Raw genomic sequence first — 24,111 nt, forward strand, 5'->3', positions numbered from 1 at the left:
TACTTAAAGATGGCTATTAACAGGAGGGACATTAGATTGCAGATCATGTAACAAAAAATTAATTTCCTTACCTATCTCTTCCCAGCTTTCTGGGCTTTATTTCATCTCAAATGCTTATTTGCTTGTCATCCCTAAAAGCACACCCAGCACGATCCAGTAATATGCCAGCCCAGGGTAGTGAACTTGCCGTGACTTTGCACAACTGTGCAGCATGTATGAGCAGCTGAGGCTCATCCGGGCCTGGAATGCACAGCTGGCAGATTTTCTGAGCTCCAGCAACAGCTCCTGTCCTCGGTCACCCACCCCTGAGATCCAGTCCCAACATTACTGAACAGTTCCTCTTGACTTAAACAGCAAAATTAAGATTTCTCTGTCATCCACATAGAGAAGCCTCTGTGGGTCACAGATAGGTTGCTGGAGATGGGAAAAGAAGGAATTCATTCAAAGATTTCGTTTTTTGACTTGTGAACCTTGCTTTTCTACTGCAGTTTATCTACTGAGTAATTATTTCCAGCAAGCAGAGGCACAAACATGAAAATAGTTTCTGATAAACCAGTTGACAAAAATAATTGCTTTCTGGCAGAATGGAGGATCTCCTCTGCCCCATATGGGCTGTCTTACAATGATATCCACTGGATGTGGGAATCATTAGTTACTTTGAAATTTTGAATTATATTGTTCAGGTACATTGAGTTAAATAAAAGACATACTGAGTCTTGCCAAATAGCTTAAAACCTGGCAATTCCCATCTTCAAGGTGAGGGAATATATCATTTTTTCTATATGGTAACTTTTCATTCCTACACATAGAAGATGAATTGAAAATCCCCCACATATTTGACTTGCAGCAATTGACAACTTCCAGCCTGGAGCTGGGTGAATAAGGAATATTCCAAATTAAAACAGATAAGAGTATAACCTTATCATTATTATGCATATAATTATTATGTATATAAGAATATATAGTGCAATTTTCCTATGTAGTATAAAAACATTATAATTTTGAAAAAGGCTGGAAAGGTAGTCTTTAGGCTTAAGTAATTCAATCAGAATGGTAATATGTAGTTGAAAGAATATATTTTTGCATACATTTTGTTTGAATATTGTTCATCTTAATAAACACAAATCTTGAAGTTACTTCAAGGTTTGGCACCCTGGAAGTTATTCCATGGGAGACAATACAAAGTGTTTGTAGCTGTATATGTTATGATTGGATCTGACAGCACAGTCTTTAATGAAGATGTCACCACTACTTCTCGCTTCATGACCTTCCTTTTTTAATTACTTATAACTTTGCCAAATGTCTTTTGGAGTGAAAATTTTCTTGCAAGATGCTTTCCCTCAGTCTGATGATTTTCTTGTTTATGAGAACAAAGCCAGAAAAAGTGTAATGTTATCCATGTGAAAATGTTGTTTTACTTTTTTAATTTTTCACTTTTAATTTTGCACATTTTGTAGTAAAAATATTAAATTTGAGATGTATTGAGAGGCTTTGTGCTGGCTAAATGGTTCTGTTGCTCCTCTGAAAATCTATCCATGTTTGAAAAATTCCATTTTGTAAATGTTCAGAAAAGTCTTCCTGGAGATTTATCTGCAAACTGAAGAGTCTGTCTACTGTGGACACGCTCAGTGCTGCACAAACATAATTCTTCTTACGATTAGAGCTAAGCACCACAAAATGTTTTTCCAGTGCCCCTCAGGGACCCTTCTGTTGACATAGTGCAGAGAGATTAATTTGAATGCAGTGTGGACAAAAACAGAATTTAGAAGTTGGTGAGTATATATATACAGGGAGAAAGAAATGGAAAGAGTATGATGAGCTAAGAGTGGAGCCACGAACACATATGTATGTGCAAGAGATGGAGACAGGCACAGAGTGTGACAAACAGCCAAGGTACGTGAAGAGAACTGAGATTAGCTGAGCAAAGAGACCAGGACAAAGAAGTACGTTTTGATGAAGATTTCCGGAATAGGGTTGAAAAGAAACAGCAACTAAAACAAGGAGGGCTAACCAGACGTTTGAGAGCTGGTCAGTAGAAGCTGAATTATTTGGTTACATAAGAAGACAGGATTGCAAAAGACATAAAGAAGGCTGGAATGAGAACCAGGCAGAACACCAAAATACCATTTTAAAGGTGCAATGCAAGGTTAAATGCAAGCAGTTAGCACACGGAAAATGCCAACACTGATAATGCTTTTGAAACCTTAAATTGAACCCTTGGGCACAAGCATGATGATACACTACCACGGCATGATGATACACTGCCTCTTCTACAGAAACCCAGCCTTACTCAGTAAACCCCGTTATAAGAAATCTCCTCTGGGTTTCCACAAAGTTATAAATTGAAAGAGATTATCAAACTCCTGCTTCATCAACTTTAGCAGTCAGAAGGTGTGAAAGATATTAAGCAGTGGATTGCCAGAAGGAAAGCTACCTGAATGGAGATGCTGAAATCAGATTCTATCTGTCTCTGATAGAGTTCTCATATAACTCTAAACAAATAATTTTAATATAACTGTTTTCGGTGGTCACTAATTGCATATTTCTGGAGAGCCACCCAGAGATCTGAGATCTATTTTTAATTAGCGTTTGCTGCATATGAATTCCTCTGGAACTATGTTTCAGACAGGATGACTTCAAAAGTCAGGTCCTTGGTGCCTTTACTTGGACACTGAGTATTACAAACTAGTTTTGACTTCAAGCTCTCACTTTCCCAACAGACAGAGCTTTTCACCTCCAAAGATTCCCTAAGTCCAGATGTGCCTCTAAGTGAAAAAACATAATTTAATTTGGTTATTCCACAATTCATTTAAAGCTGAATACCTCAAAAAACAACTCTCTTGGTTATGCAAAACGACACTGATTTGTTTGTTTCAACTTGAACATTTAGTTCTATCCTACAGGGCTTTTGGCACTTTTTTTGGTGAGCCTGTGATTCATCTCACACAAAGGGTCAACTAGGTTCTTGAATTAAATACATAAAGAGAAAAAAACAACAAAACATTAGTTCTGGAATGAGAAAACCATTGTAGCTTGCATTTACTGAAGAAAAACCTACATAGTTAAGCTTTGTAACTAAAATAGAACCTCCACATTTGGATGGAAACCAGAGAACAGTTTGGAGTTTCAGTAAAATATCATGTAGACAAATTAATTTCAGTGGAACAATAGCTTGAAGTGTTGCATTCATTTCATCTTCGAACTCAGGAAATCCAGACTGTGATTCTTTCATACCCAAGCAGAATTTATTAAATGACAGCTAATGTAGGAAGATACAGAGCCAGAAACCTGGGGTAGAAAAGGAAGTTTTTTTGTAATAGTGTGGGAGGATGAACCTCAGAAGAGTGCTAATATCTTTTAGTGAGTTGGGTATTTACTCATCTGAGTGCCTAACAGCTGAACACCTTCATATGCAACTTCACAGACCACAAGACTGAAAGCAAAGAAAAAATGCAACCATAATTGGTCCAGCTGAAATGACATTTGGAGAACACTTCTCATCCTGGAGTGATGTCTGCAGCTCCTGATGTAGTTAAAAAAATTAAATCGGAGACAGCAGATCAATGTTTAAATGTAGTTTTTCTCAAAGTATTTAAGGCTGAGCACTTAAACTGTGTATGTACTAATATTTTTCATTTGACTGGTAATTTTGACACATAGTTTGACACCTTGTATTTGCAGGTCTAATACTAGCTCTCCACAAACCAAACATCCAAATAAATGTGTGGTAGAGGAAATATTATTCTCCTGTTTAACTGAACACCACTGATGTGCAGAGGAACGTCAAGGTCTCACAGATTTCAGAAATAAAGTCTGTGGGAGGAACAAACAAACTCCTGATACTCTTGTTGGTTTTTCTTAGCACAACTTTTAATACAACAAGGAACAAGATTTTCCCCTATTGAACGGTCACTTAAAAATTAGGAGTGTTTTTGCTGTTTTGAATGGAAATGAGGAAGTATGCACACTTTCTCAAACAAAGCATAACAAAACACAAGAAAAACCAACTCCTTACTCATAGAAAAAATAAACAATCCATTACAGAAAAATGGCATCAGCCTTCTAGGCTGTGAGAGTGTGATGGTATTCGAATTACCTGTCTAAAATATTGCAGGTGCTTTCTCTCAGCAATTTTGCTTTGAGTGAGACAATGTTTTGCACTGAAAAGTTCATGAGATACTATAATCTGAAATGCTAAATACTGTTAAAGCATTCATATAATTTTATTTGAAAGATCCCCTTGAAACAATAAGAGCGAATGTTGGGTACGTGGATTCCGTTACCATCTACAAGTGAGAGATGTCTACAGAAACTCTAAAGTTTCAAAGGAAAAGTCATAACTTATTCAGATCAGTGGTCCAGCATTTTGGCAAAAAATATGAGAACACTGTATTTGCCATTCTAATACAGTCAACTTGCAAGTTTTAATAGTACAATCTTCATTTTCACAGTTATAGTTAGAAGGACATGTTAAATGCTGTAATCTTACCAACTAAGTAATACAAACTATTAGATTTCAGTCAAATCTATTACTGTATTACATTTAAAATTAAGTTATTAAGTTAAATGAATGAGGCTAAATGCCCTAAATAGAAAGAGGGTATTTAGCTGCAGCCAGAAAACAGGACACATATGATGACACCTGTTCCCCAGGTCACAGCAGTAAGCAGGAGGCTCCATGGGTGTTGTGGTTTCAGAAGACAAACACTTCACACTACAGAGGGAGGAAAAGTACTTTGTGAATGTAATGTGAAGAAAATTCCTTTCTACTTCCAAATTCAGTAATGACTGAAAATCTGAATACATGAGGGATACAGTAAGGATCTAAAATCAAAGATCTTCCCCACAGCCATTAAGCACAAACTCATTTTGTGTGAGGTCCCACATCCAGATGTGGTTGAGCTCTGGTACTTCTAGAATATTACGTGTCACTAATTGCTCATGAGGCAAAAAAATAAAAAACTCTGCTGACCTTTGCTGTTGAATAACAAAAGGTCCCATGCATGGGATCCAGTTGCAATGATTTTTTTCCTACACAGGTGTACTTTAACAAGCATATTGAGGACACTGTCTACAATATTTCTGAGGCCCTTGAAGAATGGAGATAATCACAGTTAAACAGAAGCAGATTTAGAAAAAACAGAGGGAGCTGCATACCTATTCATTTTACATTTTTTTTCTCAGAAAGTGTATTTAATCAAATCTTTCTAGAATTAATCTTGCTTAACATTTTGGCATGTATCCTCAGTCCTCTGCATATTATTAAATACCATCAATTTGCAACATCAGTATAAATGAAATCAGCATCTGAACCCCAATTTTATTTTTAATAATGTCGCACCAGTATGTTAAACTAGCATTAAAAACAAATCTCAAGTCAGAATCACCAGCCTATTTCCATAAGTAAATGACAGTACAACTGCAGATTCTTTGCCTTCAAGAATGGTTTAATCTCAAACACACCAATTCAGAGAAAAATGTGGGCTATAACTCATGGGAAAACTCAAATTCCTGATAGAAACTAATCAAAGATGGATACCAACATCAGTTAAAGGCAGAGTGGAGATGTAATATTTATATACCTCTCCTAATGCAAGAAAGTAAAATATGGCAAGCAAGACTGTTTTTGTCTAACTCCTGCTTTTGAAAGGGATGTCTGTTTCTGACTGGTGCTATGAGTCTGATGCACAATAGAGAAGTATACCAGACATAAGGCCTCTGCCAATTTTTTCTAGTATAATAAAATACTTTCTTGTATATTGATAGCAAGAGCAAAGTGGTATGAAACTGATAAAAACAAGGTCTTGAGTAGGCTATTGTGGTTTCATAAATGACTGCAAATAGCACTTATGAATGGAAATATGCAGCTGCTATGCAGAAATGCCATTAATTATTGCAATATTTTGAGGAAAAAGGGAAGAATAACATAATAAGAAGCCAGACTCTAGCTGAGGCTCTCTGTGAACTGATGGAAGTAAAACTCTGCATCAGAGATTTTGGCACTTGAAGGACTGGGCCTTGTAAAATGTGAGCATTTACCTGTATCTTATACAGTTGGACACACATAAAAGGGGATTTTGATTGGCAGGTCTCCTTTGTTTCTGTCAGGACATGCCACTCATTACCTCTTAAGTACCATAGAACGTATGTGGTACCTAAAATTGAGTGGTGGGCCTGAACTTTTGCATTTTGGCTGTGTGATGTGAAGATAAAAGATGTAGAATAGCAGTCGTGATTTCAACAAGCAAACAGAAGCAAGTGTGATCTTTACTTACTGTTGGCGCTTTCAGTACCTGAGGTTAAAGAGCTATCTCTTTCTCTGGTATAATTTTACTGGTTCAAGGAAATTGTGGAAGATTCAATTCAATGCAGTATAATCACCTGGTCACCCAGCAAACAGCAGATATGTTCCTTTTGTGTGGAAGCCTGCATACAATCAGTTTGCCATCTAGTGGCAAATATTTTGAACACCGTAATTTAAAACAGTTCACGTTATTTTAAATGCCCGGGTGTGTTAAATCAGCTGAGGTGTATGAAAACATATATTATCACATGGAAATTATTTTAAGGCTTAGAGGAGTAACTGTATATATTTACCCACCACTGTACACTCAGACAGGAAAAAATTTCCCAACTCAAGCTAGCTATCTAATGCAAGAACATTTAAAATTGCACTAATACTTCCTGCACAGTGTGGTTGGATGTGTATTACCTGTAGCATTTTGCGTGAAAGATGATGAAAGAAAACAGTCAGGCACCTTTTAATTCACACTTCTCCCCTTCCTGTCCATCTTTCTGGGAGTAAAAGAAATGTACTACCATTATTGAAAAAATTTATGTAGCCAAACTCAGGCCTGAGTAGTCTCAGTGACTGGAACAGCAGCTGTTCATGTGGGAAAAGCAAAGACACGGCCAAGTCAGACTGTTTGTATTAAGGTTATGAGTTATTAATAGAAAGAATAACCACCACTAGCAGCCACATTCCACACATCCTAACTTGAAGCAGCTACTAGAATCTGCTCAGGAAATGCAAAAAAGGTGCATTTTTGGTAGTGGACGGCCTGGTAGCACTTATGCACTTCGGCAAGTGAATTTGTTTTCCCTGCTTTTAATATTAATTTAGTTATTCATGAGAATAACTGGACGTTCATCTGCTTGAAACATTTGAATGATATTTTTTACTATACTAGTCATTCCTTTACTATCATTACCACATGCATCATGTCAGGAAATGTACCTGACATGGAAGAATGGTGTTATCTTATTCTATAGATGAATGTCTCATTTCTTGAAATTCCAAGTGGAAAGGCTTCCGCCCTTCCTTCTGCTCAAGTGATTCCATAAATCTCATAAGTTTAAAAACTATTAAAACCACTGTCAGAATACAGTTTTCCTAAGTAATACAGTTATATGAGTTGCCCACATATCTAAATTCTACTGGAAATCAACTCCACAGCTATGGATATGAAATACCTGAGAGCCAGCTGACATCAGCAGTTTGGAAGCCATGCCAAAGAGCAGCTAACAGTAGTGAGCAATGGGAAATAAAGGGTGACAAAAGGTCAGAGAGGAGCACAGGTCCTCCAGTTTTACTGTATTCTGAGTGAGTGGGCGGTCCCTAAAACACTGAAAACTTGAGAAATGGGACATGAAAAATTGGATTTAAAGAACATTCAGCCTGTTGAAATTCTTATTAGGATGTCATTATCTATTATCTGGCAGAAAACCATTTAATAATGAATTCTATTAAACTGGAGCTGTTCTGAAGAGCTGTTGAAATATATTTTGGAGATGTTGTTAATATGTTTCCTTGTTTTCTGACTAATATCAGCTGGATCTAAAGTCAGACGAGCAGTAAAATTGAGTAAAAATTGCTTAGATGAGAGAATTTATCAGGTTTTTGAGCTGAACGGTATGTCTGCTTACACTGCAGTAGTCAAAAACATAAATATACATAGATGTTTCACTGAGTTACTGAAGCCATCTGTATTCAACCTCCTATTCAGTGATCACAGACAAATGCTTGATTCATTAAAAATACGCATCTAGCCCCAGTTTGCCAACCTAGCCAGGATAAAATGACTTGCATTTTGTTATGGGCCATGAATCATGGTCACAGGAGTTAATTAAAGTTCTAATGGCAGGGTCAGCAAGGTCAAGTGAATGAGTTTGTATATATGTAATTAGGGCAGAACAGAAGATAATGGAGTTCAACAGGTGTAACTGAGAGCAGAACCGTCTGTTGTGTTAGGGTGCTTGACTTTAAGATTGTGAATTGCTGTTAGAGTGAGAAGCTGGAGAAATATCTTTTTATTCATCAATATAGGAACCTTTATTTTCTAGAAATGACAGATCTGAAAATCAACAATGCCTCAGCACCATTTTCACAATAATTTCAAAACCTGCTGAGAGCAAGAATGTGAGTAACAAGGTTGTTTCAACAGTATGCATTTTTATTTTTTAAGTAAAAGCAGTGTATGTTGAATGTAGAAAAATTTTCTACATCCTGAATGTAGAAAAATAAATACAAATGAGAAAGTGTTGTAGATGGAATTCCTTTCAGGACATGGCTTATTCTATATCAGTTCACTTTTAGAATTTCTGTATTTTCTCATACTGAACAAGTTCAAAATAAAGCTTGCAAATAACATCATTAATTTGTGTCACTTTTCAATTTAATAGGAAAAGACACACTCTATCCTGACTCCTTTATAGAGATATCCCTAGTTTAGAGGCTTGCTGTTTTTAAAACTATCACTTTCCCGTACACCAATAAACAGCAAAATCATACTACAAGAACAGGACAAAACACATGCAGAATGATTTACTATATAATCTTAAAAGCACAGTGTGAAAGAACAGAGGTAAGTTTATTTAAATTACCTCCTAGGATAGCAAAGGAAAACCTGTGAGTATGGCACTGTGCCAAGTAGATCTTCCCCAGCTATCCCTCAGATGTGTTTCAGCACATTTGCTGAACTGGCAGTGCAGATTTCTATCTACTACCTTGCCAGTGCATAAACCAGTACTACAATCAGAAAATATACTTCTTCAAATTAGGAAAGTGTTCGGTTTGCACATCCAGCCAAGTTGGTTTTGGTATCTCTCCTTAGAGTGCCAGAAGATGGTTAAAAAGTGCAATACATTGCTGTGCTGGGTAAACAACCACCTGCCGTGAACAAAAATTAGTCTGTTAGGTCCTTTCTTATAGACCTCACAGTTACATCTACTCCTGTGAATTAGAGCGTGGCTAGGAATGTTCTTGGGTACAGAAATGAGATTGCATGTAAAATCAAATGGTGGCTGGAGAGGTGTCCATGCCAGCTAGCACACTCAGTGTGCTATAAATTATTATAAAATGATAATAGAATGTTCAACAATTCTAAAATCACCTATTAAGTTCTGTTTTGGCTTTTCCAAATGCCGGCAAAATGAGTTTGTTAATTGTTAGACTATGTGCCAATGGTCCATCTGCATATCTGTGAGAGACAATGTGGGAGGGAGAGCCCAAAGAATCCTACTGTGGGCTTCTTCCCATGCCAGTCTAATCTCTTGACACTCCCACTGCCTCCAGGCCTTCATAGGAGAGACACAGCTCATCTCCAGGAGCCCAGGGAATATAGGGACACAATGGCAGCCATAGGCCCAAACCACTCTTCCTTAGGAGCAAACACCTCACCTCAGGAGATCCCCAGTCCCACTGTCTAGGTGTGAAGCCCGCCACTGTCCAGCTGGAGCAGACCCCAGATCACCTTTTAGAAGAAAAATGTTGCTACTCAGGATGTGGGACACATTATGGGATGCAGAGGATAATCATTTGAGCATAGTACAGGATTTGTTGCAGGATGCTTAGGGGAGGTACCAAAGTTGGAAAAAGAGGGGTTTATGCTGATTCAAGTAGGAACAAATAGGAGAAGATAGAGGGATAAGGGGGTAAAAAGAGGCAGTCTCACATAGATACTTTGCCAGTCAGCATGCTTTTCTGGTCACGGTCTGCTCCAAATCAGCATGATCCAACCCATCTCCTTGAACTCCTTTCTTATTTTCTCTTGGGTAAGGAACTGTGCTCCATGTACACATGTCTGCACATGGTCTGTTGTGCCAGCAGCAGGAGTCAGACTGTGGCTCAGGGTCCCAATGGCCATAGTGCCAGCAACCAGAGTGAGCACAGGTGTGCAAGTGAGCCTCACCTGAGACTGCCTGATCCAGCATGACATACATTCCTCTACCAACAGCAGAAGCAATTTCACAGCCCTCTCCCCCTTTCTCCATGGTCTTAAGTCCTGAAAAGGTTTTTCAGAGCTTCATTGTACTCATCAAATTTTCCCACTAAACTAGAGATGCAAGAATACCTCCAAAATTTGGGACTGTGGTAATAAGCACATTAAGCTGCTTGGCAGAAATATTGATTTTTAAAATACAGGCAATTAAACTTGTTTCTTAAACATATAGTAGGGCCAGAGTGGAAAGTTTACTTTGCTACAATTGTGTGAGAGCCCTAGATAAACAGATTTCATTTCCAGTTCTGTCAATCCCACACTGCTCACAAACAATAAAACCAACATATAGTTTGAATAAATAAAGCCTATTAAATTGATTCCTTTTCCAGCACTTTCAAGCTCTGTATTGAACTTGTTCACAAAACCATCAATGTCAGTTAATGAAACAGAAAAAATGTTATTTGCTGTTTTTATTGTTAATTAAGCCATCTCTATATATACAAGTAGCTCATTGGGGTTAATTATCTCCTAGAGAATCCAATTCATTTGCAGTTTGCACATCAAAAAGGTTACATCAGTTTTTAGTTTAATACTATGAACATTTTAGAGTTCACAAGCTTTTACATGAAGGGACAACTTTTCAGGACCTGAAAGCTCATTTACATGATATTTTCAGGAGCTGGGATATTGTTAAAAGCAATCTGACAAAATTTGGAACTAATAACAGACTGCATCATTCAAAGTGTATTCCTGCTTTCACTGAATTCTTTAATTTCCAGTCTCTCAAAATCTATCTATTCTGCAGGACAGTTAAACAGGGAAAGGAGGGAGATGGACTCCAGGCCTTGCAGAATTACCTCTCCTTCCATATAGGAGCCAAACTGTCATAGTAAGGTTGTATAATGCACATCTGATCAACACCACCTTATGCATGGTCTTTCATAGGATACAACAAGGTTATATTTGCTAAAGTCATAGCACAGTGTAAGTCAATAAATTATGTTTGTTTTAAAATGTACATTTCTATCAAATTTTCTTTACATATTCTTAGTGTAATTAAAAAAAAAAAAAAGTGGCCTAAGTTTTTTTTTTTCTCTGAGCTCTTCTTTACTGCACACAATTTAAGTATTGTTCCTCCCATCAGCAGATGGAGACAGAGTACACATGTTTTGATGTCATCACCCTTCAGAGAATTAAGACTTTCTCTACACATAGTGTAGATATCATCCTCTTGGTTGATCTTTGTATTTTCCTTAAGTATTCCAGGATAATGAATCAACATTCTTCAGACTTCAGTCATTTTCCTGATTCTAAGACCCTATATTTTTTGGCGTTAGCTAAAAAATATGGTCCTGGGTCTGACTTTGTATCAGAAGGCATAGTGTGCTGTTGGGTCCATGGTCAGCATATCAGCAACACAAATCACTTGTTAATTTCCATGATAGATATTTTTGTTATATTCCCATATGATACACCTCCTCAAATGTTGTATGTTATTTTTGCAGTGCCATTAGAGAGCATTATAAACTGTGGGCTTAAATCAGAGCATTCTATTTAAAATATAAATAATAAGCTTAAAAGCAAACTAAGCACTAAGATTTTACTCTTCATTATTACAAAATTTTTCTCTTCATTACTACAAAGTTTTGCCCCAGGAACAGATAGGAAGAAGGTATCCTGTCATTCTAAGTCACTTTACAGAGATAATGGCCTACAGATGTATCTTCGATTTCACTTTCATGTCTTAACTTATTCTCTGTTCTGTAACTGTCCGCAGTTATTCTTTCATCACTATTTGTTAAGTCTTCCTCAATAGGAATAAAGTACATGAGTACAGCCACATTCCAAATAACACTGCTTATTACCTGTTCTTCCCAAAAGTGTGAGGTAAGGCATATATATGCTACTGAAGCATCTGTTTCCTGGATGTTTCTGTAAATCAAAACAGCACAAAAACTAGGGGCTAAAAGGTAATGTAGCACTATTTTTCCTCATCTTATTACTAACAATCTGCAGTTCATTGCTTTGGAAAATAGTGCTTAAAAAAAACATGACTATTTGCAACCAAAATAGACAGTTTAACATATATTAAAACTTTTCTTCTGTCTCCTGTGCTGAATAGGAATTGTTGTACTTCCTGTGGCTGACCTAGTGAAAAAAAAAGAAGAAAATAAAAAGAGGCTATTCCACCCTCTGGACATTTTGCTAGCAGCAACACAATATCTTTCCAATTTGCTACTAAGTCTTTTAGTCAGCATTTTGGATCACACACAATTCTGCCACTCCCAGTTTTGACTTGCTGCTGTTTGTTACTGTTACAACAGTCCAGCTGTTTCCAGGCTGGAAGCAAGTCTGCAACAGAAATACTGTCCTCTCTGGAAGTGTTGAACTTGAAATGAGAGGAACCTCTCAGTCTCATTAGCAAATCCATGCCTATAGCTTCCATTATCTACCCATGGAATTCAGTAACTTTGGTTCTATCCTCAGATTTTGGTTAGACTGACTGAGCGAGTAAATGAATGATTACATTTAATAATGATCTTAGACCAATGGAATCCATTACTGTTTTCAGTTATCTTGCTGCTTAGAGTTACTGCAAGGATTTGTGCAAATTTTAGGCCCTTGTTTCCTTGGAATAGATGTGATGATCTTTGGATGAAACCGTTTGCTTATTTTCAATCATTTCTTAATTACTAAAATCAATACTTTTTTGTTAATCTACCATTTGTGTGGTCACCATTGCAACCATTTATGCAAATTAATTTTGGTTTTTGTTGTTATTTGATTCTATTTCTTTGACATCACTGTATTGTGCTGGAGCACAGGTCTTTGTGTTCACATTTGGGACAGGAAAAGAATTTCACACAATACTACCTGTATGTTCTGTACAGTATTCGCAATCTGGTACTATCAAATCCATGAGCAAAAGCTTCTGTTTGCTTTGTACAGACCATATCTTAAACCAGACAGCATTAATTTTACTCAATTAGAAAGACACTAACAATAAAGAAACCTGCACAGATTATGTTAGTGGTAGGGGAAAAAAAAAAAAAATCATTAAGTTTCAGAAGCATTCCTTTATATGATCTATTTTTTTTTTTTTTTTCCTAGTACAGGATAATGAATCGTAATGCATCTGCAAAAAGTCAAATTCAAATCCATTAAGGATTTGCTCAGTTGAAGGTGGAGCTTCTCTAAAGCATGGTAAATTTCATTCTCCTGAAGAAATAAGAAAAGGAGAAGTCATAATGTAAGTCTATCATTTCTTAACGTAATTATACCTAATTTAATGTGAATTACATGTAATGTAATAAAGTGATAGTCAGAAGAAAAACATTAACAAGGAACAAGGTGAAGAATGTATGCTTCCACAGCTATGATCAACATAATTAATGTTAAAAATCGTAAAACTAATTGAAAGTATGGAGGTATGGCAATCTTAATGAACTGTGATCAAATGAGTGCTGAAAAAATCAAACAGAAGTTAGAAAATACTATTCATAATTTTGTCTCTAAATGGTAAATTTGTATTACAGATAGGCTTTTGCCAATTGTAGATACAAATGTATGACATTAAATCAGTGACTAGGATTTTCTGTTTGGTCTTCAGCAGCTTAGAGTTATCTCACAGATGGCTTCTGTCTCAATTCAGTTTAATCCAATCAACTTACCTCACTCTGTCCTGTACTTACCTATAAGAATGTTTTTTGGGGTGAAAACAGCTGCTTCTTTCTGTTGACATTGGCATAAGAAGTATAGCAACAACACTTCCTTTCACTCATCATGTGTCCATGGCTCTCAAGGTCAAAACTGCTGAAACCAAGGTAAAGGGAATTGAGTGTGTATAGTGCCGTAGTACTTAGAGTAATAGTAGTATTTAGAGTTAGTCAGCTCTGCAGATCTTGAAAAAACAGTTGCTTTCACTCTTACAGAGTACTTCTTAATGTTCTTTTTCTAAAAAGTAAACTGCAAAGGAGATCTTATCCAATAGGACTGGTAATAAGTATTGAAAAGTATATTTTATTAGAAGGATTTCAAAATATATGGAGTGATGCATGTATGAAATACAATCTTGGAATTTTATCCCAAGTTTAATGACACTGCTATATTTCTGAAATTCTTTCAATGCCTTTGGCATATAATAAATGACTCTGTAGTTCTTAACTTATATTTCTCTCTTTGAAATATTTGAGGGGTTAGAAAGGGAAAAAAATAAGTTTGAAAATAAAATATATTTTGATATTCAAAAAAATATATAATTTTCAGTGGAAAGGTTAAAAAAAAAAGAACTGTGATACAACTGGAAGTTTTTCAAAGGGTTTCAATTTTCATGTTATTCACTTCGGATTATATTTTTAGCACTGACCTGCATGTCTTTCTTTAGCTTCCTTGACTGGGTAAAGCACTTTAATACTTCATTGTGTCACTTAGACAGGGACTAATATTCTGGGTACAGAGAGAAAAATCCCAGGCCTTTGAAGCCAAAACAAGTTTGTCACTGACTTCAAGAGAGGCTAGGAATTTACCTACTGTAATTAGAGGTCAATAGGCCATCAGCTCACAGTCTTTCTTCAGCCTTGTTATTTTCACTGCAGTCCTATCTTACCACTTTTATTACAGTACAAATCTGCATCTGGAGCAGATAAGACTTACAGGAGGCAGATAAAGGAGAATTCCAGGAAACGTGTATCTGCTCAGAGAAATAAGATGAAAATGATTCTCACCCAAAATGTGCCATAGATTCATCTGCCAATGTTTAGAGGTACTTTCAGGGCAGAAGGGGCAGCATGTTACTTGTAGGTAACACTGTAGTCAGTGAACACTGCAGTGGCCATGGAGTACATCAAGGAAAAGAAAAGATCACAGAAGTTATTTAGCCAATTGCCTTTTGGAATAATAGTAAAAATACAGGACATGGGAAAGCTGTAATTTCCCCTCAAAGAAAACGAGTTGACAAGACACTAATCATTCTCCATTTTTATTTCACTTTAGTGAAATAATAGTAATAGAAAAGTAGAAATTCTCTTAGACATTTACGTATTGACAAATACTAGTTTGTACACATATGATGGGATTCTTGACTACTGTTCCTGTAATTTTGGGGCATAGATACATTGATGTACTTTCACTTTTCATATCTAGCAACATAAAAATAATATGAACTGTTTGCAAAATGGTCCACACTTCCATCAGTATCAGATGGTTCTATAAGTATATTATTTATCACTTGGCCAGAAGTAAACACTGGAGATGTCCAAGTGAAGCTTCATCCAGAAAGGCACCTGGTTTTTCTTTAAATAATCCATTATTTCCAAGGCAGTTTGTTCCATTAACTAATTGCCTTTACAGTTAAAAATGTCTTTCATGTATCTTTGCCATTTGTCTAGCTATAACTTGCAGCTGTTTACTTCATATGGCTTTTCTGATAGATTAAAGAGTCCCTAAGTACCTGGTATTTTCTGCCTGCAAAGGTACTTATCCATCATAATCAAATCAGCCCTCAGAGCTAAACAGATTGACCTCTTTAGAGTTGTAGTCCTAATGAAAAAAGCATTTCTAGCCATCAGCTCTCTTTTATGGCTCTTCTCTGCACCTTCTCCATTTCTTAACATACTTTAAAAATTGCTGATGCTAAATTGGATGCTGCTTTGTGTTCTCTAATCCTATGCTCAGAGGTAATACTTCTTCCTCACTTATCTTCATATTCTCCCACCTTAAAACATAAAGCCTCAAGGGCTTGTTTTGTGTCACATAACGGTAAGGGAAGCTCCCAAAACTGAATTAGCTTGAGCTAATGTTCATCTGTAGCTCTTTTCAGAGACACTGCCTCCTTGAATAAGGACTGATTTTTCAGCAGCTTTTACCTACACACAACAAATTAAATAAAAATGAAAATTACATTTCAGAACTGGCTTACATTGTGGGTTTTTTTTTTTAAATTGAAATCTTCACTCTAAAACACAGAGCTGTGTTTTATTTAAAAAATAAGATTTAAAAAATAGCAATTACTGATAAGGTACAGATTTCATATCTGGAGGGACTTAGGTGAGAAAGTTTCATCTTAGCTGTCTGACAGGTAGGATCATGCAGAGTTAGAAACAATCAGGAATAACAGAGGAAAACATAGGAAAGGAACAAAACATTCACTATTTTGGATGGCATAAAAACTAGAGGATATTTCACAAACTAGTTATTCGAATTACTGTTCAGTAGGTTTAAGCTCCTCTCTAAAACAACCAGAATTAAATTGTGGTACATTTTTTTCGTGAGATATTCTAGACAATGAAAGACAGTTGGAAAAAATAATGGAAGAAAACCTAATTAAGATGACACAGATACAATCTTTGACTCAATAGACTTCAAAACATGTGCTGCTGGATTCTTCAGTGCTGCATACTTGTACTTCCCATGTCCTTATACTTCTACTACCTGTCTGGATGCCTACCTGTGCAACCTATTGTAGGGTACCTTCCTTAGCAGAGGGATTGGACTCGATGATCTCGAGGATTCTTCAAAACCCTGTGATTCTGTGATTCTATGAAAGTAAAAATAATTAGACAGGGTAAAGTGTGGCCATCGATCGTAGAATGGCTTGCGTTGGAAGGGATCTCAAGCATCATCAAGTTCCAGCTTCCTCATCACAGGCAGAATTGCCCTCACTAGATTAAGTACTAGATCAGATTGCCTAGGGCCACATCCAGACTGGCCTTAAACACTTGCAGGGATGGGGCACAACCATTCTGGGCAACCTGTTCTAGCACCTCACCACTCTCTCAGTAAAGAATTTCTCCCTGACATCTAATTTAAATCTCCCCTCCTTTAGTTTAAAACCATTCCCCCTTGACCCATCACTATCTACCCATTCAAAAAGTTAATTTCCCTTGTCTTTATAAACTCCCTTTAAATACTGGCAAGACATAATGAGGTCTCTCTGCAGACTTCTCTTTTCCAGGCTGAACAAGCCCAATTCCTTCAACTTGTCTTCATGGGAGAGGCACTTCACTCCATGCTTAGACTTTCTCTCCCTTCCTTTCATGGAATTTACAGCAAGAGGGATATGGATGTTTTCTTGAAAGTGGAAGTTTGAATTGAAGGTAGGGTGAGTCATCACTCACAAGGTACAGACACCTTGAGTAAGTGTTATACAAACCACTCTAATGCATTCTTAAGAGTGCATGTTCTGCCACTCAGCTTTTACTTTGAACTTAAGTGAAGGAGATACACTAAAAGCTGAAATGGATCTAGCTTCTGCTAAATAATTACTGGTAAGTAAAAGCACCAGAATAGGTAGGTAAGGGATCAGAATAATCATGATGCCCTTATTATGGCATTATATCTGTATAATTTTTTTTTCTGTGAGGATGTTGCTGTTAATAGTGTTCATGTTAAGTCTTTCATTGAAGAACAAGATAAATACAAAGAGAAATTAAATAACTGTCGTTATTTAAGCACCAGTGTACAGTGAAAGAGGACCTATTACTACATATTAAGTTTTGCTGGACCACAGGAACATGAAAATGTGGAATAATTACTAAGAAGAGACTACCATTGTGGCACAAGGTATCAGGTTTTCATAACATCTTTGAATTTCATAAGAGTGCCCATTTAAAGTCAGGACATAAGGGATCATTAAAAATATAGAATGAAACAGGGCATACTTCAAATACTAGCAGCATGAAGGAAAGAAAAGTATGTGAAGTGAAATGCAAGCTTAAGAATATTCAGATAAAAAAATGAGGAAAAAAAGCTATAATAAGGGAAAGGTGGAACACACATGGACTAGGAAGACCCTTGAATGTCTCCAGAGATGGGGCAACCACCAGCTCTCTGGACAACTTGTTCCAGTGCTTCAGTTAGTTAGAAGAGAAATATGACGCAATAAAGCCCCAGATAAACTGAGAAAATGCAAGACAAACTGGAATTTATACAAAATAACTGATTTTATTTACCACTCTAACAGACTGTAGTAAACATCTTCAGTTTCATGTTCTCAGGTAAGCACACAATATTGCCAGAGCAGTTAATCAAATGTGATGCACAGCAATCCCCAGTCCTGGTGGTCCAACTTAAATGCTAGAATGTTGTAGTGTCATCCCAGATAAACAAAAATGACAGTGTTCTGCATTAGCAGGAATCTATTTTTTTTACTGAAGTATATTAACATTAAAAACATTTTACCCTATACCTGCATGAATTAATATAAGTCCTAGGGTCTGGATAATTCAGGAAGCCAACTTAGCTGAGCAGAGTCATAAATAATGCTTCACTTGAAAAGAAAAGATCTGAAGGCATTTTATGAACAGGATCGGGTTAAGGTTCAGTTTTTTCTCTGGTTGTGTTACTTCTGAAACTTCAGATGAGAAGTGAAGCCTAAATGTTTCTCTTCTCTTAAAGACCTAGAGCTGGATCATAAAATAGTGTTGCTTTCTGAAACTCATATGCTTTTTTTGTTGTTGTTGTTACTCTTAGTTAGTTTGTTATTAATTTGGGGTTTGAATTTATTTATTTTAAATAAACAAGCAATTTATCTAAAAAGTTTTTTAACAGATATCTCTTATTAGTCACTTAAGTTGTCAACATCCATAGCTTTGGAAATAAATACAGGGGTGACATATCTTCTAGAGAAAACTTACTAGTTACTCCTTGCAATTTTCTACATTTTATTTCTATAGAGTTTCAACATAATTACCATGGTAGCATTTCTTTTAAGTTAAAAAAATTAAGCTAGTTATATATCTGAATGATCTTCAAGGGGTCACCAGTGTAGCAACTGTCAATAAATACACTTCTCATTCTCTGAATGCTTATAAATTCAATAGCTAAGTAGAAGATACACCATTAAAACAAGGACCATGCATTATAACATCAGAAGCTGGAATGTACTAAAAAGATTTTAACAACTTTTTTGTAATCAGCAACAGCAAAAACTTCTGGCTAAATATTATATTTTCTGAAATATTATGCTTGACAGAAATCTGGATTTATTTTTGATGATTATATACGTACTGTAAACACAGCATTAGATTGTCTTTTTCTCTTTCACAGGTTGTGCTGGTGAACCTGTTGATATGCATGGCAGTTTTCTACACTGTGTACTATGTGGTCCTTTCCATTTGCTTTGCCATATTCAAGTAAGACATCCTTGCCTTTACTATGACCACGTGCTACAGCTAGATATACGGGATATAGCAGGTAGAGCAGTGACTATGGACAAGAGGCATTCAGATTGGAGGCATTCAGTCCCAGCTATTCCACGAATATATTTTCCAAATTCAGCTAAGTTCTTGTCACCAAGCCTTCAATAAGTTGTTGTGACCAGTGCCTTCATATATCAGTAAATGGATCCTCAAAAGCAATATAAAATGCTGGCTGTAATATACTTTCTTGCACTTGCATCCTGTAAGTAAATGAACATACGAGAACAATTACATAAAAAATTAAAAAGGAAAGATGTTATAGTCAATATGAAAGAGAAATCATCTTCCCTTAGGAAACTATTAACATGTATAGCACCAGACGTATCTTAAATAGAAGAGGAGATCACAGAAACTGTGTGCGAGGGCAAGATCAAAACATGAATGAAATGTAGAAAGCCTGTAAAATCCAGAATATTCCATTTGAAATCTTATCTTAAAAGGACCAGTAATTCATCATGTAGTCTTTAACTTTTTATTGAAAATTAAAGTTATGGTTAAATGTATTTATTGTACTTATTCTATTTCCACAGGGTTAAAATGTTGGATGGTTTGGCACCTTTTGATTTTAAGACAAATCCATCATGGCTCAACCCACACTATTTAGGTAAGTTAAGTTTGTTTTTATGTTTTCCCTCAGTCAAGAAATTAGATCATATCTGGATGTAAATTTGTCTTCCTTATGGACAATATTTTAGGGCTTTTTTAGCAATGGTAATATTTCCAGTATTTTAACTACACTGCATTTAAATCTTTATTCATCTTTGCTTCACTTTTCATTTATATATTGCTATTAATTAATCAGATGATTTCTAAGCATTTCCTTGAAGTGTTCTGATTTTGATCATTTGAAGACAATGTACTACTGTATCAGGATGCTGCATTTTCATGAGATAATAATGACCTCTTCTCTGAAAAGTTCTTCCAAATATTTATTAAATTTAACTTCCATATTACAACATATTTCTTATGAACTGTAATGTACTCAGAAGCTGAAGAATGGGTCGTATCCAACTCATGGAAATTTTGCTTTGGTAATGCCTGAATAAAGTGGACATTAAAATTTCAGAGTTTTATTGTAATTCAGCTCCCAGTCAGACCTTTATACATCCTAATACAAATTCCTGAAGCTTTGTCTGAAGCCTTCAAAACATATTCACGTTCCTAAACTATCATTTCAAAAATTACATGCATACATGAAATTTTACCATACTTGCATTCTATTTTGCAAAGGAAAACCACATCCCCTATAATTAGAACTGCTAATCAGAACTGCTCAAAAGAAAATTGCTCAGTCGATCATGTTAAAAAGAATGATAAAAATGCATGAATATTTGTATAGTGTCAATGTGGATTTCAGATGAAAAAAGAAGAACATTCCATTTATAGCAATGGAAATGAAATTTTAATCATATTCCATTAGAACTACTTTTCAGGGCCCTGATGCAATTACTGTATCTCAACAAGACTTTTTTGCTCCAAAATTATATCAGACAGTTTGATGCAGGATGTTTATAAGATGCCAAAGACAAACACTATGTCACGCAACTAGTTAGAATTCAGTCTTGCCTTCCATCCAACTGATGCAATAGTATGGAGCAGCAAAACCTAACCGGGTCTCTTTAAAGGCTATGGGCACAGAGACATAGCTGAGCTCTCTGAATGGCATTGCAAATGAAAATTAGTTTGTACAAGAGTCTCACTTATACCTGCTAAAAGTAGAATGATGTCTTTGAAAGATAGCCTGGAAATAAAAACGTAAGTCTCAGATCAGAGCTGTAGTTGTTGGCCCAGATTAATGGAAAACTTACAGTGCAACTGCCTACATTGAGCATACTTTTGAAGTTATAAAATTATTGGAAAAAAAATAAGTAGATACTATTAAAATTAACTTTAATAGGAAATAAAATGTATTGTCAAATATTACTTTTTTTTTTTGAAGTGTATCTTCTGTATTTTCCTAACCACGTGTGGTTTTATAGTTGTTTATTTTTTTCTTCTGTGTTCTTACATTTCTTCTAACTGCTGGGTGAAAGATCCAGATTACAGTAGGAAATAATTGACTGTCTAAAGAATGGAATAAAACTGAGTCACAAAACGCTGCCAGATGTATAAATTAAATACAGTGAAAAAATAATAATGTTCTCTGTGAGCTACAGTAATGTTAGGTATTACATTACTGCAACGGTTAAAAAAAAAATCTGTTAAAATATTATTTCAATATGTCTAGGTGCTTTAAAAAGAAGAAGAAAAATACCTCAGATTGAAAATTATATGAGTTACTAGTGTGCTGTTATTGCTTGTTACACCCAGGGTATTGCTGGAGGATTGCAGGCATTTCCCAGTCAGCTCCTGCTAGCCCAGTGTGATGTGGAACCATGAGATCAACAGGGATGGCCTGCGTTCAGCTCATAGGGATGGCTTTCTGCTCTATTTCCCCTTATGTGTCTTGTCTTTAAGTTGCACTGCTACACATACATGATGTGAAGCAGAGAACGGGAAGAAAGCTATGAAGTTTCCTACTGAATGTAAAACCTTAACCAGACTGCTCTGTTTTGGAAGAGAAAAAGTTGACTTATATCTGCATCAACCAAGTCTATTTAATGCCATGTGCAAAGACCCTGGATGGATTGTCTGTCACTGACATTTCCACACTATTTCTTCTCAAGGCAATACTTAGAGCACTGATCCTCCTCCTGCTCATCCCTACATTTTTTTAAAAAAGAAAGAACGTTTGTAAGTCTATGGATAAATCAGTATAGAACCCATGCAGTGTCTGTGGTAAAATTAGAAATGAACCTTATAATCAAAGCGCTAGAGTAATATTTGACCTAATCAAACATAATTTGCATAACATTGTCTCAGACATTTTAACTTCCTATTGCTATTACCTTGGTATAAGAGGAAAAGACCTTCAAAACTATGCTTGGAGTAAATATTCTATTTTCATTTTCAGTTCTTGTAATCTCATTGGAAATAACTTTTTTCATTTGTGGTCTGCTGTTTGCCCTGGTGGTGGAAGAATGGGTTTGGGATTATGCTGTAACGGTTACTGTTATTCATATCATCATAACTTCCATTGGTAAGTATGCTTACTGCTAAATATATATATAGTATCACTTATAGAAGGACTAAGTGACCATGGCTCACCCACTGTTTTATGGGTTTCCATTCTTCCTTGGAGCTGAATACACACACCTCAGCTTTCCATCCATTTGACTTATGCGTGTATTTAAATTTTTACCTCTATACCTCAATTCTGTCTTTCTTGCGGTTATGTGAAATACTCATCCTAGAGACAACTTCTGGAGTTATGTTCTGTAAAACAAGAAATTTGTAGCTGTCCACTTCTGACTCATTAACACTTCAACATTAGTTCAGAGTAAAAATGGAGTTTGCTTCAGCATACTAAGTTAAAATATTTGAACAAAAGAAAATAATGTATTTTACCACTGAAGTGTTACATGTCATTTGTTTGTTTTCTCTGAAACTCTTCTACTCTTCTGGAAGGAACGAAGGGATAACACCTGGATGGCAGAGCCCACATGGACATTTTTTCTTCTATATAGATGAACTTAATGCTTTTATTCTACGATTAGGACTAGGGAAAAAAAATAAAAAAAATCACTGACTAGAATTCCCTCTTACTACAGAATAATTGATCTTCCATTTTCCAATGCATCATCCATTTATTCTTTAGCACTTTATACAGATATTCTCTAGTACCCACGTCAAGATATTCCAGAAACTAATAGAGAGTTGAATGTAAAAAAATTAAGCATAATTTCTCATTTACTAAATTTGATTTCATGGGATTTGAGTTGCTGTTATTCCTCATGAATATTATTATTTTTTGTATTTAAAATAGGAAATTTACAAAAACTACAACAAACTATGCTTTCTGTATAGCTGATGCAGTAGACTATCTTCTACCATTGTATCAAATGGCGCACTTTGATCTCCAAACAACACAGAGCTGCTCTTGATGCTTTCAGATGGGCAACCCAAGCTGTGCTGCTGACCTCACACAGTGTGCCTTCCAGTTATCTTCACTGCTCCACAGCCCTGCCAGCCCTAATAGGGCTGCACTTGTTCATATTGGTCATGTGATGGGGACGTGGGGCAGCTCATGTGAGGCAGAGGTAGCTACGAGACACATGGCAGAGCATGTCGGGTAATAGGGATCACTTGCAGGGTACAGCTCTGTCTTTCACATGCTGTTATCACCCATCAAATTGAAATTGTCAGACAGCTGAAATTATTTGAATTGCAGGAGTGTATCGACTTCCTACCAGGTGAGCAGTGTTTCTGTTATGCCAAACCTCATACGGATATGTAATAATAAATGAATTCCCTTTTCAGCGATTTTACAATTAAAAGCCTCAGCTTAACACACACTTGTACTTTTTAAGATTTGACCCCCAAGGGATTGCTTACCCACTGAGCATAATAGTATGATCAAGTATCTGAATGGTGAGGATCTTGATAGCAGTTTGCAATTTCAATAAATCTAATGCATATAATTTAGAAAAGCTAACTAAGCAGACATTCTATTTAATAATATAAGTTTTGCATATCCTTACCTTTATTGTTTACAAATGCACATTTCTCTTTTTCTTCTCCTTCCAGTTATGTCTGAATTTCCTCTGATGTTACACTGGTGGCTGGCATTAGGTATAATAATCTTCAGATATTAA

The 24,111-nt window shown here is 36.0% G+C and overlaps 1 protein-coding gene across 1 annotated transcript; it reads left to right on the top strand.

Moving 5' to 3' along the window:
* Positions 1 to 14,011: 14,011 nt before the first annotated feature.
* Positions 14,012 to 24,111, top strand: TMEM244 (transmembrane protein 244). The gene is made up of 5 exons (XM_031552216.1): positions 14,012 to 14,044; positions 19,266 to 19,351; positions 19,948 to 20,021; positions 22,371 to 22,496; positions 24,044 to 24,111. Exons 1-5 carry the CDS (start codon positions 14,012 to 14,014, stop codon positions 24,109 to 24,111), a joined length of 387 nt encoding a protein of 128 aa, XP_031408076.1.

This window comes from Meleagris gallopavo, chromosome 2 (assembly GCF_000146605.3).
Source record: "Meleagris gallopavo isolate NT-WF06-2002-E0010 breed Aviagen turkey brand Nicholas breeding stock chromosome 2, Turkey_5.1, whole genome shotgun sequence".
NCBI lineage: Eukaryota > Metazoa > Chordata > Aves > Galliformes > Phasianidae > Meleagris > Meleagris gallopavo.